Source organism: Helicoverpa zea, chromosome 6 (genome assembly GCF_022581195.2).
Source record: "Helicoverpa zea isolate HzStark_Cry1AcR chromosome 6, ilHelZeax1.1, whole genome shotgun sequence".
NCBI lineage: Eukaryota > Metazoa > Arthropoda > Insecta > Lepidoptera > Noctuidae > Helicoverpa > Helicoverpa zea.
This window is the reverse complement of record NC_061457.1, coordinates 8,483,764-8,502,138: the sequence shown is the minus strand read 5'-3', so window position 1 is coordinate 8,502,138 and position 18,375 is coordinate 8,483,764. Positions and strand designations below refer to the sequence as shown.

General features: G+C 35.0%; 1 protein-coding gene across 3 annotated transcripts in view; it reads right to left on the bottom strand.

Moving 5' to 3' along the window:
• Positions 1-2,103: 2,103 nt before the first annotated feature.
• The window catches only part of LOC124631428 (diacylglycerol lipase-beta), a 69,699-nt gene continuing 53,427 nt past the window's right edge, over positions 2,104-18,375 (bottom strand). For 2 of the 3 annotated variants that reach the window (XM_047165813.1, XM_047165814.1), the window contains exons 3-14: positions 15,580-15,804; positions 14,082-14,194; positions 13,511-13,732; positions 12,337-12,652; positions 8,468-8,591; positions 7,465-7,588; positions 7,080-7,205; positions 6,839-6,931; positions 6,229-6,383; positions 5,825-5,980; positions 4,548-4,660; positions 2,104-3,090 (exon numbers count right to left, since the gene is read on the bottom strand). In XM_047165813.1, the coding sequence (XP_047021769.1) occupies positions 2,916-3,090; positions 4,548-4,660; positions 5,825-5,980; positions 6,229-6,383; positions 6,839-6,931; positions 7,080-7,205; positions 7,465-7,588; positions 8,468-8,591; positions 12,337-12,652; positions 13,511-13,732; positions 14,082-14,194; positions 15,580-15,804 (1,942 nt within the window). In that variant the 3' untranslated portion in view covers positions 2,104-2,915. The remainder of the gene's footprint in view (positions 3,091-4,547; positions 4,661-5,824; positions 5,981-6,228; positions 6,384-6,838; positions 6,932-7,079; positions 7,206-7,464; positions 7,589-8,467; positions 8,592-12,336; positions 12,653-13,510; positions 13,733-14,081; positions 14,195-15,579; positions 15,805-18,375) is intronic. The other variant, XM_047165815.1, reaches the window with a different exon arrangement.

The following is an 18,375-nucleotide window of genomic DNA, read 5'->3' as shown; positions in this document are numbered from 1 at the left end:
TTGCAGTAATATTTACGAAAGTCCCAATTTTCATGCGAATTAAACTTACAAATTCATTTTTCATAATTATTTATAATGTAGCCCAAACAAAAACATCATTTCATTTCATTTCACATCGTTAGCTACCATATTAAGTGAGAGATGACAACTTGACAATGCACGTCGGTAGCGCAAGTCAATCTGTTAAAGACTCCTGCGCACGTCTGTACCATGTATCGATTAACGTTTACCTATCGATAGAATTTATCGATTTCGGCGCCGGACTGAGGACTACTACATAATACAAAAATTGGAATGTAAATTATTGGAAGTAAATGCCATTATTTACAAAAAATATCACCTAAAAGTGTAGTCAGGGTATATTTTTATCAAGTCACAATAATTTTGTTCCCGAGGTTCAGGTTTGTATTTACAAGAAATATTCAAAACGGTAGACTCTTAAATTGAATAAATATAGGACCCTACAACAACAGATATAATTAATACTTGAGGCCTACGAATTTTAATCAATGTAGATGCATTTTCATAAACTTAAAAAAATAGAAACAATATTTTTTTTTTTACCAAAATCAATTTGATACTACAAAAATGCAACAAACTTTATACAAACATTCATATTTATTTTGTTAACACGTAACAAATGATTATTAACGTTTTAACAATATGTAGGTATACAACAGTAGGTATTTTAGCTGTCAGCTAAATAAACCAGACTAAGTTTACAAAAATACATTTTTACAAATATTTACTAGGATACCTGGTGTTCGAACATTGGTGTAAGCGACGAAAATAATTTATTACTTAAATGTACTTATATTACATGTAACTATTATGCAATGTAGATAATTTATTACATAATTGACTTCGGTAACGTTGTATGCTACTCTAGGGTCTAATTATTGTACTTAGTGGTAGCTTTGCAAGTCTAAATTATCGATATACAATTTTATAGTAAGAAGGGGAGACAGTCATAGGGGATTTTATATCTACGTCGTTTATAGCAAACGTATTTTTTTATTTAACATTTAAAGAAGGTTTTTTCTTGTATTACCAGATTGCTTATTTTTAGCTGAACCACATATCGCCTACAATGTAAAGTCAATAAAACAAACGAGTAGCAATTTGAATAATAATAATTGTACACGATAAGATGATTTGTCTTACACATTGGCAGTAGAATTTATTCAACAAAAGATAATTTGGTAATTTAAAATTGCTTGTGTTTTGAGCAAATTAATTTTTTGTGTGAGTATCTAAAGCACGTTGAAAGGAAATAAGTGAAGAAATTAAAGATTTGAAGAAAAACGTTTTCAACGTTGATATGTTATACATTGGGACGAGGTTTAGTTTCCTAAGAGCTCTGGCGTACCTTCAGACCGCAGTGGGTCGCTTAATTTCACCCATTACTAGAACAAAACATATATCAGATATCCACTAAATTTTCTACATAAAAAAATGGAAAATATGAAAAAATGCGTTTGGCAATTTCCCAACCGCGGTCTCATACTCTAAGTACGCTAGAGCTACGCATCTCAAAAACTTAAAAAAATACACTTACACTAGTTTATGTACAAAATAATATACTATATCTACCGTTGCGGCACTGCATACATACACAATCATAGCTTAAACTTTAATGTTCACACTAACATCATCACAGTCTTCTCACAGGTTCTTACACTAATCTATAGTCTGTTTTTTAATCTCGTAGACTAAATTGACACTTGCAAAATGTCAAACTTTCTAATAATTTTGCTAGCTCTGTGGTGCAGTGTTGTACTTACGATACCGGTTCGTTGAATCGTAACTTTTTATCTATAATAGACGAATTTAATATTCATTCAAAGTTTTATATTTAAAATTCACGTACGTACACATGGCTGTACGACGTGCTACAAACTGCCAGGGATATCTGACCACGCAAAGCCATGCGTAATCATCAAGGATAAGCCCATTATTTCAGGATGACTTATTGTAAAAAGTTACGATTCAACGAACCGGTATCGTAAGTACAACACTGCACCACAGAGCTAGCAAAATTATTAGAAAGTTTGACATTTTGCAAGTGTCAATTTAGTCTACGAGATTAAAAAACAGACTATAGAAGTTAATTTTGACACTGGTTCTGTCAATTTGTTCAATATCAATTAAATTGAAATTCTGAGTAATTTTAAGGTACATATGTACAAAAGATTCGTAGAGATAGGCATCTGAGTCACGTTAGGCTTAGGAACAATTAAATAAAATCACATTGTCATGTAATATAGCTCAGAAAAATAAAAACAAATAGTAAAAAAAGATTTTCTGAAATAGTGTCATAGTTGGCAATTTCTTTGAAGTAATCTTATATTTTTTCTTCGATAATATCAGTATTATTATGTTGATATTTTAATCGAGTATGTTTGATTTATATATCTTTAACTCATAATTATATACTTCTTCGAATGATCTCGAACTTGCCTACAAAATTAAATTGACATCGAAAAAAAAAGTAAACATATAAAAAGGCAAATAGCATTGGCAAGTTTCGTTCCAAAATACCTACTAAATAAAAGCATCCTTGCTCTCTATGCAGCTGCTGCTATCCTCTCAAAGTCAGAAGAAAAACTATTATCTGGTCAGGCAATGCAAGACCATATAACGCATCATATTATCATTCAAGCAATTCTTAGTATTTATCATAATTTGTTCCATTGTTTCTTAGTTTAAAATTGATATCTTTGTCACGGTTGAAAGACCTGGAAAGGTCTATCACTTTTGTAGCACTTTGAAATCTTGCATCATCAGTTTTAAAATCTAATCACTTTTTCCTAGTCAGATCTTCTTCACAATAGCTAGCACGGTTAACCGTTTGTCACAATTGCAGTTCTATGTTCTATCTACGTTGTTGTACCTGGGTACAAGTTGTGTCCAGTCTACACGGTATGCGTGTGTCTGTAGCGATGCTTCTCGTCTAGTACCGTGCGAATAGTGCGGTGAACGTTCTCAGGTAGATGGTCGAGTAACATACGAGGCATTACTTGTAGCTCCATGAAGTCCTCGGGACACGCCCACCTCATCTCGTATGTGGGCTCGGTCGTGCGCACTTTCCTGTAAATTGATAAACTGGATGTTGTAGTCAAAAGTGTGAGTCCTTTGGATGTGATCATACAACTCTACTCAGTTTTTGGATTCCATAGTAAAGAGAAAAGTACAGCAGTCAACAGTAAAGTTTCTGTCAGAATCTATGTATGAGACTCAATTCATAAATAACATAATAATGACATCGGTAAAAAAAACTGTGAATTACCTTTCTTCTCCTCCTTCATCACTTTGGTCAGACATGGTGAGAATTTGAATCAACAAATTAGACATGTTGTTAAAATCTATTGTGTAACTCTCAAAGAGAGACATTATAGCGTGTTACAAACAGTTTAGGACAGTAATCAACCCCCTATTTCATGGATATGTTACCGGCCGAACCCGATTTTAGGACAAACCAGTTTTGCCTAGGCTCAACTAGTTCTTCCTATAGGCGTTAGGATTAACTAGTATAGCCTAGTCCAAACTAATTTGTCCTAAGCCCGATAGGACGGACCAGTTTAGGCTAGGCAAAACTATAGTTCGGCCATTCAGAGAATGCGTTCCTGACACGTCGCGATTGAACTGACGACGTAACTTTGCAATGGCGTTGCAGTTACGATAAAAATATTTTTGCTGGTTGTTTACCGTTTTAACAATTGAGGAGCATTAAAACAACATTATTATATCAATAATCAATGAATGTAGTTACGTCGTCAGTTCAATCGCGACGTGTCAGGAACGCATTCTCTGAATGGCCGAACTATAGTTGATCCTGATATCAATACGCACACTCTAGGATAAACTGGTATGGCCTAGTCTAAACAACATGTTCATGCGGGAATGCTCCGAACGTCCCACGCCGCTCGCTCCCCGTTCGTCATTTGTCGCGTGGTTTTAAACGCATTTAGCGTCTAGTTGCTAGCCGTGCATAACGTACACGCCCCGAGCGCCTCGCGCCTAATAACGTATTTAGTTAATTTAAAAAAATACTTACCTATTATTTGTTACTTTGCTACATATATGTAGTATGATTGTTCGTATTATCAATTTATCCATAACGACGAGTCATTATAGTTTAATAAAGATGATTATTTTTCTAAACACGGAGTAGTTTATTTAGTTCATCTATTTATTTACACTTTTAGATATGTATATGTTTTGACTAGGCTATACCAGTTTATCCTAGAGTGTGCGTACTTATATCAGGATCAACTAGTTTTGCCTAGCCTAAACTGGTCCGTCCTATCGGGCTTAGGACAAATTAGTTTGGACTAGGCTCTACTAGTTAATCCTAACGCCTATAGGAAGAACTAGTTGAGCCTAGGCAAAACTGGTTTGTCCTAAAATCGGGTTCGGCCGGTAACAGATACATATTTAGAAATCTATCCTTCAATGTTAAAACTAATTGTCCATTACAACAATAATTTCTTTACATTTTATAAATTTATTTTTTAAATAGGGCAAAAATAAAACAATTATCTTACTTTTCGATTCCCATGCGCTTGCGTCGCACGATGTGCAGTATCCGCCCCGGGGTGAAGAGTCTCGCTGAAGAAAACCGCCTCGCGAACACGTCACGCGAAACTAACGCTGCTTCCTATGAACATACGGTTTATTTTTACTTATTATTCCCGTGTAGAATAGGTAGTGAAGTTATTCATTTTGTAACTGGCAATAGGATCCTGTAAAGTGTAAATAAAGTTACATTTTGTTATGCTATGTCACGATTAAAAACCTGAGTGGAATTATAGTTTTATACCTATAACTAATTGGGCTGTTATGTTATGTTACTTAAATCTGCTTTATTATAATTAATTAACTAATAACTTAATTAACTAATACCTATTTAATATACATGGTTAAAGAGAGAGGTTAAAAACTTATTTTAGTCATGTTATAAATTAAACACACACAAAACACAAACAAAAAACGTAAAAGCAAACAAAAATATTTTACTCCACAACCAAATTTTAAAACACGACACAATTAAATGCAAATCATATTTAATACGATAATTATTAAATAGATTGGGCTAATGTTACCTAGGTACACTTGCAATGTTATAGATCAATAATACATAGGTATCACTAATATGTAAAGATACTACGAATTTATTCACAGTCAAAATCAATTGTGATGAGGAAAACTCAACAAGAGGTACATGTAGTTACACCGGTTCATAAATTTGAACAGAAGTCACGTTCAAAAAGACACACACCTACCAAGAACGTTTTAATTGAGGCTCTTTTTAAGTAGGTAGATGTAACCCAGTTACTACGATTTTTATTTTTGAGCAAAAATTATACATTGCCACGTTGAATTACCTCATAGACATGTCGTTATAGATCTTCTTCGTACGAACTTCTAAGGTTAAGTTGTATGTGATCCAAACTAATATTATAAATGCGAAAGTAACTCTGTCTGTCTGTCTGTCTGTCTGTCTGTCTGTCTTTCTGTCTGTCTGTCTGTCTTTTCTTCACGCCTAAACTACTGAACCGATTTGTGTGAAATTTGGTACAGACATAGTTTGAAACTTGAGAAAGGACATAGGATAGTTTTTATTACAAAAAAAAAAATATTCCGGACATATAGCGCCATCTATTGGTCAAATCAAAAATCTGCTGGTAGTCACTATTCCACGCGAACGAAGTTGCGGGCAAAAGCTAGTAAAAAATAAAATGGAAAAATAAGCCTTACCGCTATACGAATAAAGCCCAAAGCACACAGAAGCGCACACGCTAGTATAAAGGTGGTAACTGACAGCACTCACTGTGGACACGCTATGGACCAGTAGCGCGTCGGCGGAGTCGTCTGAATGCTGGGCTTCTAGCTGTTCGGGTCGCCGCCATGTCGACTCCAGGTCCCGCGCGGGGACGCCGAACAACGCGTAGCCGAAGCCGTTCAGCATTATCCGGTACTGAAGACAAAAAAATCGTGTAAATAGTCGAAAGAGCCATAATTCTAACTTAGAAACATTCTTAATGCCGTCTTCGAGACTTAAAGAACCATTCTTGGGAATTCTTCTAAGTCTTTGCTTCTATCTGCTGCGTAGTTAATTTTATTTCTAGCCGCAAACTATGTCATGTTTCCTTGGTAAATATTGAATACTCAGTAACTCTTTTAATACTTTTTTTACAACGGTTTTCATCCTTTATAAATATTTACCTTAGGCAATTTGGTGGCGTGAATGGTCTGTATGATTTTGGTCCTGAGGTTCTCGATGCTGTGCACGGAGAGTCTCATCACCAAGTCGTCACCAACGCCCACCGTCATCACGAACGATTCGGTGAACCGCGCCGCTTCCCGGCTTATTAGACCCGCTGAAAACATCCCATATATTTAAACCATTAAGTAGATACACATAACTAAGCTTATAATTTAATTAATTAAAAAAAAAAAAACAGTTTCGTGCCACCTGAAACCGCAAATAACCTAAGCTCTTAATATTTTAAGACAACAAGCGTGGAAGGGATTTAAACGGGATCAAAATATTCCTCTAAACTCGAGCACCCATATATTTCAGCTTCTAGGAAAATGAGATGCAAGCGGCGGAAGGGTTGAACAAATGATTTTATTCTGCTGTGTTATTCGGGGTAATTAATTATGGCCACAGTTGGCTCTTAAAACGAATGAAAATGAACGAGTATTTGGAACACCTGTATAATTAGTATTATTATGGTTTTATGGCTACATTTGGGAATCGTTAGGGTATATAAATTGTGGTCATAAAACATGTGGTCATTAATTAATGTCTAGTATTTTAAGCGATATTCACCTGGTGTTGAAAATGCGAACACTTTGAGGTGCGGATACCTCGGCCTTAGTTTTAAAGCTACTAATACTGCTACTCCAGCACCGAGACTGTGACCTGGAAACACAAGAATGCAAGAAACTTTGATATTGAATCCAAAATAAGTTCAAAGTCAAATAGGTATGTGCGAGTCCTTCCTTTACATGCAAAAGTAAGTTATTAAATTTTTCTTTTAAACGTTTAATTACTTATGATTAGTACTGACCAGTGAGTACGAGGTCGTAATGTGGGAATTGCGAGAATGCACGGTCCAGTACAGGCAGGAGGCGTTTCAACATCTTCGCGGCGCCCATCGACATGCCCTTGTGAGCTGCTGTGTCTTCTGGCAGACCTGTTGAAAATAATATAAAAAATCTCTGTGAATGTGGAATACAAGGAGGGAATTTTCGCTGGTAAGTAATCACAATAATAAGAAAGCCACGTGAGGTAGTTCGTACTAGTATTTCCGTGTTACGAGACTTCGTTTTTGTATTTTTTTTATCTTGAAATAACGGTCTAATCAAAGACATCGAGTAACTTTGAGGCAGATTGGGCCGTCAATCCTGAAGATTTTTTCTGTATCTCAATTTTAATTCGTAGGGTAAACTTACCCTCAGCTTCGAACCGCTCTGATCCAGCAGTGAAGTCCGTGAAGATATCTCTCAGTGAGATGGAACCCCTCACGGCAACCACTATGCTTTCTCTCTCGTGGTCCGCTATCACGCAGAATGGTAGCTACAAAACAATTTGAACATTAAGAAGTTGAAACCCTATAGATTCTACAGTGAACTGTTGATCTAAAAATACGAATTAGATGAAGGCAATCAAGTTAGTTTTATAATACAAGATAAAAATACAAACAGCATATTTCTAAACCTAGACTTCCTAAAAGCCTTAATATGGATATTTTTATTAATATGTAAACTCCTTCCGCTGTTATACTTGGCCTTACCAAATTAGCGCTTAGTTTACTAGCTTAGGCAATATTTTATAGCAACAAAAGTATATAGAAACAAAAGTATATGCAAAACACTAGGTGCATTTGCCAGGAGACTCCAAGGTCTACCGCCGTATTTGAAATGTCGACTCATCGTCAATGATTGCATGTCGCGTTATGTCTGACTGACTATACAAGATCGTGAATCACAAAATACATAGGCAGCGATATTTTTAAAATTAGCTGCTTCTAGGAACTGACCAATGAGGTTCGCATTACGTAATCTATTTATGAAAAGATAGATTTAAGTTTGCAGTAATTAAAGCCTGTAGAATTTAATTACTTTGAATAAATCACTTTTAAACGGCAAAGGTATTAACTAAATAGTTTCTGCACTGAAGCAACTGAGAAAATAATCCTTTTTAAATTCCTTCGAGATTTATTAAGCTGAGTGAGTAGGTAGTGTTTTTATGTACCTGCGCTGGAGGTTTGCTGAGTTAGGTTTAAAAAGACATAAGTAGGTATAAAAGTTGTAAAGTTTATTTTAAAGTCTGAAATGAAACTTCTATGAGTAGCTCGTGTATTCTATATTACCTACATGGTAATCTCTTGCCAATAGTTCTTTTATAAAATGAAAGGTGTGAAAACTACAAAGCTGTTGATCATAGAGTACGTACTTCAAAGACGCGATTGTTGAAAGAAGCGAAGATGATATCATCAGCAGCCAGGTTCGACATATACTTGACTCCCGCGAAGTTGCACAGGCAGCAGTTGTCGTCCGTCACTATTGAGTTCTTTGGTCTGTGGACAAAACACATCTTCATTAGATAATAATCTACACCACTAACTACTTACAGCGTTGTGTTGAATTTTGACGTAAACAACTTGGAAAAGACCAACATTACTGATGGAAAATTACATCATCTCTAATTGCTTCGATTTCATATACTACGTGGGCAGACTCTACAACAGTTAATTTAATCTTCATTCAGAAAATCTTCCAAGACTCGATCCTAAAATACTTATTTCTGAAAAGAGTCTAGTCTAGTATCTACGTAGGTCTTTAAAAGTAAACAATCTGTTGAAAGTTTATCAACCCCTGCCACTAAAGTGGGTGTAGGACTCTTTCATGATGAACTTACGAAGTTTCTCCAACTTCAAGATTGAATGTTGAAGTTTAAAATAAAGTTTAAGCTAAATATCCCTCATTAAAATAGCTAAAGAGTTGGGTACTGAAAGTTTCAAGACTGAAATAAAAGAGCATTTCACAAGTTCAATCTGTAAATAGCCTGTTAATGAGAAGTAGATAGGTAATAGGGAAAGTTTCTTCTATTCTAATATTCTCAAACTCTGAGTTTGGGTACCCAAGTACTTTTATTACTCTTCCTCACTTCAAAATGTTTCAATTCATGGCGCAATTGTCTGTATTAAACATTGATATGCATAATTAATTTCACATTTTAATTTGATGTAATTAATGAATACAACTCCAACGTTATCAAGATATCAAATAAGTAGAGTAAATGTTGAAAGAACTTTGAGATGTTAATTTTTTAATTCGCTCCACAGCGTTTATGTGTCAAGGTTTCGGAAATTATATTTTTGAACGCGAAATACAATAGCGTCAGTGTTTTATATTATTTATGGTAGCAACTTGCAGGCCTTGGGCTATCGGGTTGGGCTTCCAGTCTTGTTAAGGATAAGTTATGACTGTCCTGATTAGGTTATGAATATTTAAAGTTCATCAGACGGCATGAGGATTACAATAGTATCCTGATATCAAAGCGTTTATGATTTAGGTAGGATTTACCTACATATTTTTAGCTTAGACTTCAGTTTCTCGTCAGCATTGCGTTTATACGAATACGTGATTCACTGTGTTATTGCTACGTATTAATGTAATCCTGTGTTGAACTGATTTAAGTGATATTTTAGTACGATTATGAAGTTTGAAAATGAAATGCTACCGATACCAAAACGAGGATTTTCCCACCTGTGCAAGCATAATTTATTAAACGTACTACATTTTCCCTACAGATTTACACGTGATAAAGATATTTAACATTTATCGTCAGGCAGAGATTATCAGGTCATAAATGAATTACTACCGGCTCGTATTGAAAACAATGAATGATTATCACATAATTACATCATGATTTGCAATTTTGCTGATGATTCAAGGGTTCAAGGCAGTTCTAGAAAGTATTTTATCTTCGATTTTCTGTGTCATAGCGATAACATTACAATATAGTTAGGTAATTTTAACATCTGTTTTAAAGTCCACATTGATATGGATAAGACAGATTAGCATTCAAATTAGTACGCACTTGTTTCTACGCGTTTTGATGACATATATTTACTTTTTTGTAGGTATAATCGGTCATACCTAGAAAGGAAGTGAAACCTATCAATTACAATACAACGTGAAATCGTATTTTATGTGCAGTTATAGGCATTGAATTCCAATGTCAAAGTCGTACAAAATGCCTGATGACTTGATAATATAAGTAATGATAGACGAAAAGCTGATACAAAAACTGTAGACGCATCATTATACGGTATAATTTGACTCTGTCTCGGCTCATAAACTTGCTTGTTAAAAATAATAATTTGAAGCTGTCATTGAGTTTTTTTACAGACGTGTAAATTAGCATTTTCACAGCATTAATACTTTTTTGTTAGAGAAAATGTGTGGGTATTTGTTTGGTTTCTGACGGAACATAATGCAAATGCATTTGAACTTGACCGTGTAGACAGGTGGCATTCCTTGTCTCACGAACTTGGCCTTTTTTACAAGCGTTCAATTGTTATGCTAGTCAACACACGTGTAAGGTTTAGTGTATTGGTTACATAATGTGAAGAAAATTCTACTAGTGTTATATTACGATAGAAGTACCCGCCAAAAGTACGTTTATTCGGTACTTGATATTTAAAGTAGAAGATCGAAAAGAGACAGAATAAACAGAATAACTTTTTGCATCTAGAAACTACCCCAAGTGCCAAGTTTTATCAAATCTATTCGGTAGTTTCCTTGAGGGAAATAGGAACAAACATCCACACGTAAATATATAGGTACTTTACGCGTTTATAATAAGTATAGATTAATCAACTGGGTTCACCTGCACTCATATCATTTGATTAGCACTTTTCATTCAGAAGCCTAATTACGCTAATGACAGGATTAGGCTGAAATGTAATTAGTTATTTGAACAGCCAATGTGTAAGCCTAACAGCATGCCTGATTAATGACGATTCATTTGTTAGGATAAGGTGCAATCGTGAATGATGATGCTAATTGATAGAAAAATATTCATCCATTTTGTGAGCTTTGTTTGGATGTTATCGATAAGATTTGTAATTATTGGTTTTGAACCTTTTATTAAAATATTTTATTTTCCAGTTGGTTTAACAAATAACATAAAATGAATATTTCATTTAGCCAAACAGTTTATGGTTATGGTGTTAAACCGAAACAGAATCTTCAAATTCAGTTGGTGTGTTGTTTCGATTTAAAAAAAAAACGGATTTTTTAAAAGTAACATAATTGGAACGGAAAATCTAAATGTTCCCTTAACTCCAAAATAGTTATTGAAAAATACCTGAAGGGATTATTGAAGGAACATGATGAGTTCTTTACCTACGGAAATAAATCAATAGGTATGATGAAGCATGACATCAGACAGTACATACCTATTGTTACGTTCTTGACTATCGTGCACTTTCCATAAATAATGCACGACTCATTCACGTTTTATTTTTGATACCTACATAAAATAGTACTCGAAAATTCAGCACTGCAAGCACGTTTAAAGTTCAAAAGACATTTTATTCCGAACTTACGAATATCATTTTGAATTATTGCTAACTTGGAGTGTGCTTTAAAATTTTGTACGAGAAATAAAGTATCGTATTTTATTTTTATGCTATTTAGATTCGCATAAGTCAAAATTATTTAACTATTCTTGTAGATTTATTGTTTTATGATAAAAATGACATGTATTTATGATATCGACACTAGATTTATTATCCAGCGAACAATACTTTAACTGCTTATTAGCAACCGTCCATGTTTATTTCAATCTTTGATATCGATCAAGGAAGATAAGTATTTAAATAAATCCTCATTATTTCATTCCTTGAGTAGATAATCTGAGGTAGGATTATCATAATAGTGAATAAGAGAAGCAATTGTCTGAGATTGCATAAACTCAAAATAAACGTCGCGTATTATATGACGGAAGTTTAGTGCAGGTTTATAAATAGGATAGACGTTCTGTGCTTCCTTATTGTCGATCTTGTAACACCTCATTTAAAAGAAACCACTTTCATTGGAAAAGCGATCGATTATTTAGTTACATCTTATAAGTAGAGTAGCTTAACGACTATCTAATTGTTAATAGGTCCTCAATTATTGTACCTAATGATGATAAATATGTGCACACAAAAAGGTATTAAGATTCATTCACACACTATTACTCTGAAAAGTAGAAAAAGTAATTTTCGGTAATATAGGACCACAGTTTAATACAAATTAAGAAGAACTTACCGACAGCAACAGCAAGTCAAATGCCTCGCCAGTTTACAAAAACCAGTGAAGCAGTGCCGATACAGCACATACGGCCATCCATACGCTGCTATCGACAGCCTCAAGTAATGTAAGGCATCCTCCAAGTTCATCCAAGGTGGGGTTTCAGAGAATATCTTGTTCACATCTGTAGTATATATCGGTTCTTCATCATTCAGCATTTGGATCCTCCTCATTTCTCTCGTTTCTCTCTTCTGTCGCACCCTGAGGAGTACGCACCCGGCCACCACGTCTGATGGTACTAGGTCCGTTGATCTGAATAGGGCACTGAGTAGAGCTGCAAAGAGGAGATAAGATGAGTATGATGGAGTTCAAGATGGCGTCAAATGCTTGACAGCTGTCAAAAACTCGATTCATACTCTGTATCTTTATTCGAACTACCAGGTGGAGTTTCAACGCTAAATGGTTCAGGAAAATAATAAAATTCAACTTAGAGTTGGAATGAATGGTCGGTTTCAAAAGTTTTCTCATTTTGATGCAGATAAATTGCGTGGAACGGTATCTGTTTGAATAATCTGGTTTTTCTTTCAACCACTTTGCAAATGACCGTTTTTGCTGAGATTTGTATTCAATTTATTTGCAACTTTATCTTGATAATGCTTTTATAAGTATGACTCAATCTTCCATGATCTTTAACGATATTATGTGCGATTTTTTGATTTTCCTCCTTTTTAATGACTTAGTAAATTGATCCTTCCGTTGTTAATTTACAAAATTTCCAGTTTGGGATTAAAATAATGAGGAAAGCGATTACGTAAAGTAGTGGCATTATAGTGTACGCGATTACAGTAATCAGAGCGGAACATTGGTGTAGGGCGAAAAGGTCGGCTGTTTGTTTACTTTCACGTAATCAAATATGTCTCCGGAATTGTTTTGTGGATTACTGAAGTAAATATTGCGTCCTTTGCTTACAGAAAACTTCACAAAATAGGTAACAAATGTCGAGATCCTGACCCTTAGAAAATATGCCAGTATGCAGAGACGTTAAAAACACAATCCAATAGACCTTTTTTGACCGCGGTAAATCTTTCGAAGTCCCACAGGCTTTGGCCCTAGTGGGCACCACTGGAATTAGCTGACTCTTTCTGAGGAAACTTATAGACCTTCTATTAAGGACCTGCATATGGAATTTTACCTGCGACTTGCTGAAAAGCTTCCTTTCCATGTTCATCCCTCTTGAGCCAGCAGAAGGCCCATCGGAACCTTCTCGACCATAATCCCGTCACCTTCCTATGGTGTCGAACCTGGTTGGGCGTGTCTTGCATGTCGCCATAGTTCACCGAGCCCAGGGGATCGAACACCATGAAAAGGCCGAACACCGTCAGGCCTAGCTGCACCCAGTTGAATAGGACTATACCTGTGGAAAAATTAAATGATGAAGTGTGTACAAGTATATAAAGTCTTTTGTATCATTTCCATGGTAAATAAATTGTTCTTAGGAACGTAACTGAACATAATTCAACTTCATATCTAATTAAACCAACATTAATAATTAACTGTAGCCTATTCAGCAGCCAAGACCCAAGACTTTGATTGATCACAAAAGCTAAGAACATAATAATGAATAATTAAATTCTTTCACAAAAGGGAATAAATCATACAAAATGTACAGTCTCGGAGTAAAAGCCGTTCATTGTGCTTCGCTGAATGGCGGTCCACAAAGGGCGCGCTAATTCACTCTGTAGGGCCGTGAAACAGTTACTCACTTTGTATGACTATGCTGGAGAACTTGTCTTCGACGGAGCATTGTATAACTTCGCAGAACATCCACATGGTACCCATGACGTTCAGGGCGGTTTCTGGGAATACTAACAGCACTCTGCAATAAAACGTTTATGTTAGGATGGTCGTAAATTTCAGGTGAGTGAGCAGATGGAAGACAAAAGTTTCCTTGTCAGTCTACTTTGTTGTGATGAGTTTGTGCTAGTTTATTATTAGGAGGATTCGCATTATTTTGAGCAACATGTTGCTTAAATATTAATATGTATTTAAGGGCAGCCCTAATAAAATTCTTATCAGTCTACATTTCATAAGCAATTAGACAAAATATTTCAGGTTCATTCAATCCTCTCTCTTTCACAACAGTTCACAGAGATAAATTGTTATGACTTATGTGTCAGGATATCAGCATTTGAATAGTGGTCAAGATTAAAGAACATCTAAGTATTAGTTATTAATAATATTAACATGTATTGTTGTCTAGCTTTGGAATGTTACATTAATTATGATAAGAACGCTCTACTTACAAATATAGGTAGTTAAGTTAAAAAAAAAATAGTCTCTTATATTGGTTACATAGCAAAATGAGTCTGTAACACTAATAATAAACGAATGTTGACTGATATTCTAAATTGATGATCCTAGTAAACCAAGAGTTAATAAATCCGCCAATCACTCATGCTATTTTAATTAACGAATCGCCAATATAATTAACTATGCCAGAATACAAATGTGTGCCAACACCAGGCGCGGTGTGATGGCAAACACAAAAAATGCGGAACACAACAAACCTACTACTGCAAGTTTTGGGCTCGCTGGCCATTTCGCAACTCGCTTACAAAAGTTTTCACATCTTTATTGTTTTATTATTTCTTTGTCCCTGAGTGTAACACTGTAGCACGCGAGATTTATTCTTAGTAAATGATTAAGAGTTATGAGTAGCGGTGACGTGAGTACGCTCAACTAGTGTGGGTTATTAGCGCCTCAGATTAGAAACTTATTGCCACTCCTAATGCACCAGCTACGTTCAATAGAGAAAGTAATATTAACCACGTTTTGTGAAGAGAGAAAATACAACGAGCGTTAGGTGTTAACAGTTATATTTATAACACTTCTATGCCGACCTGAAAACGTAAACAAGCCAGCATCAACTGTTTATATCTACGTAGAAAATGATTAAGTTATGTTTATTTATTTACTAGCAAATAACAATAAACAAGATTTATATTGGATTTTATTTATTGTTTGATTTCCGTCAGTGCTTGTTATAAAAAGCAAAGTAAATATTTGCATCGTCTGTTTATTATTTATTTTGCGATCTCTTAAGCCCTGTAGGGAGCTCTCGGTCACGCATATCGCTTTTATTCATTACCAAGGGCTCTTGGAACTAAATGGACGGATTAAGTAGCTCCATTTCATGTTTTGTTATGCACATTGAGTAGGATAGTTATTAAGATCCGGTCTTCTTCTATTGAAGGTACTTACTTTATAAGAAGCAGTGGTGATACCATCTTCCTAGCATCGATGTCTGTGATGGTGCCTCGTGCGGACTGCAGAGCCAGGGCCGCCAACAGCAGCATGAGTGCGGCCTGCAGCGCGAGGGTCCCGCAGAGATACAACCTCACGAACGCCCCGCCCTGCCAACCTTCCGACTGACACTGCCATGTGACTGGATATAAGACCTCCGCTACTAGAGCTATTAGTACTAGCCTGCGGACAAAAGTAAAAATAAATATAAGATTTCTTGCTTTAGAAAAATTGTTAGGGAGCGACCTAAATAACATTTTTCTTCTGTAAAATTAAGCAAAGTAAATAAGACGTTTCTAGAAATCCCATCAACAGTAAAAGCCAAAAACATAATCCGGCCACAAAGAGCATTGTTTTGACGTCTCGCGAAACATCAAAAGTGTTTTCAACCTAAATCAAGCTGATGTATCTTGTAAATAAACACCCTAATGAAACTGTGATGAATGGTATGCCGTGCTCAATGGAAAAAAGGCCGTATGTGTGGAACTTCACATCAAACGTCGTAGCGCTAACGAGACCGACAAATACAAAATAAATTGTTGCTCAAATAAAGAAAGTTAACATTTTTTGTACTACAAAAGCGTGAATAAAGCCTAGTGAAGCCTAGTGACCTAAATCGGATTTTACAAAAAGTCGCAATTCTCTCATTGAATAATTTAGGCTACAAACGTAATAGCGAACGGTCAATCAAGCGCTGGATGTTGCGACAATTTAAAACCCATTACGGAGCAATCATGCCGAGATTCGAAGGTCGACTGAAGTGCAGAGAAATTGCGAGCCAGAATTGGGAGGGAAAGCTCATTCATATTAATGTGGTTCGCAACAAGTGATCTACGAGTGCCGAAGGTCTATGCTCCATGTTTGAACAACAAATCGAGACTGTGTTTACCCTCAAATCGGTTTTCTCGAATTATAGTTACGATCTAAAAAGAGCTCAGAATACATTAATATTATCTTTTCAAAAATTTCTCAGAATTTTATTCTTATTCAACTCACTGAACACTGGACTCTGTTGTTTCAATGAAACCTTCATTAATTTCTTCATTGTTATTGAATTTGATGAAGGGAAGACTAAATTGATTTCTTTCAAGATATTATTTGAAACTTTTTCCTTTTAGTTTCTAAGTTTTGATTTTCTGAGAAATTTAGGGCCTTACTACAAAAACTTTAAACCCTGTTTTACACTTGTCTAATAAAATTTTGGCTGCAAAATGAACCATATGTCAACGTCATAATTTGACATTTTTTTAGACAAGGCATAAACTGACGTTTAAAAGTTTTTGTAGTAAGACGGTTATAGTCTAGCTCTTTCTTTTTACACTTGCTGTCAATTGCTATTCCCGAAGAGAGCGTTTTATCGAACTTTATGTATCGGTTTATGCTTTAGGAAATTCATTTTATTGGCAAAGTTTTTATGCCGAAGTATTCTATCGGCAATGTTGCCACTACTTTTGTTTTATGACAATATCGTAAATCTACGATTTGCATCAAGTCATAGCAAACATTTTTATCATTCATTCATTTGAATTCTAGTCTATTCACATAAACGTGTTCGAAATCTAAATTACTTATTTTGAAAATCGAACACAGCTGATTAATCGTTCAATATTTATAATTATTTATCTAAGATGGAACTGGCTGGTGAAAGTGAGTCACTGATGTAACTCCTCGGCCTCAAACATCCTCACTTAATGCGGTCAAAAGAAGTAGGTAACTGTCATTTTTAATGGATGTCATTGTATTTCCATGTTTTCGACCAACTCGAACGAACTTATATTTAGTCCGGAGTAAATATAGAACTGTATTTGTTAATTGCGTTAAAAATACTTATTTATTTTAAGACGACCTTAAGCATGAAGTAATAAAATTACCAAAAATATAAGTAACTACCTATAATATAAATATAAGTAGGTGGATGTACCATTACAGAACGGTTTCGTCAAAGTAGGACAGGTTCATAATAACTCAGAATAGCGCAGATATTTTTAGATCCGAAAGCTTATGAGATTTCGCATATCATTCGTAGGTTATGATCGTTGAGTATTGTGGTCTGTTTAGTTTATGGCCGCTACTCCAGTCAATGGATATTTTATTGTCTACCACTCGCCTTTTACCTCTTCGGTAATAGAGCATTCACTTGGCTAGTTCTTAATGTTATATTTCGTCTTAGATAGAGGAAATAAAATGTACACAATAACATATGTCGTTGGATATAAGGTACCTACTATCATAATTGGTGCTTGTTTTTTGTTTTATTTAGCCAGATTATGCATTCCTGATTTGAATTTCCCTTCGATCTTTAAACCAATTCAAATGACGTAAACCACCATTTTTGTTTTTGTTGTGACTGAACACCGTACAAAACAGTAACTCGTGCACCTAAAGCTACGAGTAGGTATATGAATCTTCTTGCTGGGAAGCAGGTACCATACCAACTTGGTTATTGATAATATTTACCTCTAATATTAAAAGTACATTTGATATTGGGTGTATAGTATGAATTACAATTTGCAGACGACATTGATTGGTATATAATGATGTTGTAAATATCCATTCATATAAAATCCCATCATTATGTTGATGTAAATAAATGATTGATAATGGACGACGTTCTCACCTGTTACTATATTTTGTTCTTGTTCACTATACATAGGTAATATAAGTAACGGCTATAAAAATAATCACTGTTAAACAATAAGTGTGATAAACTCTTTAATTAAGTGTTGGAACAAAGTTGTAATTGGATAATATCTT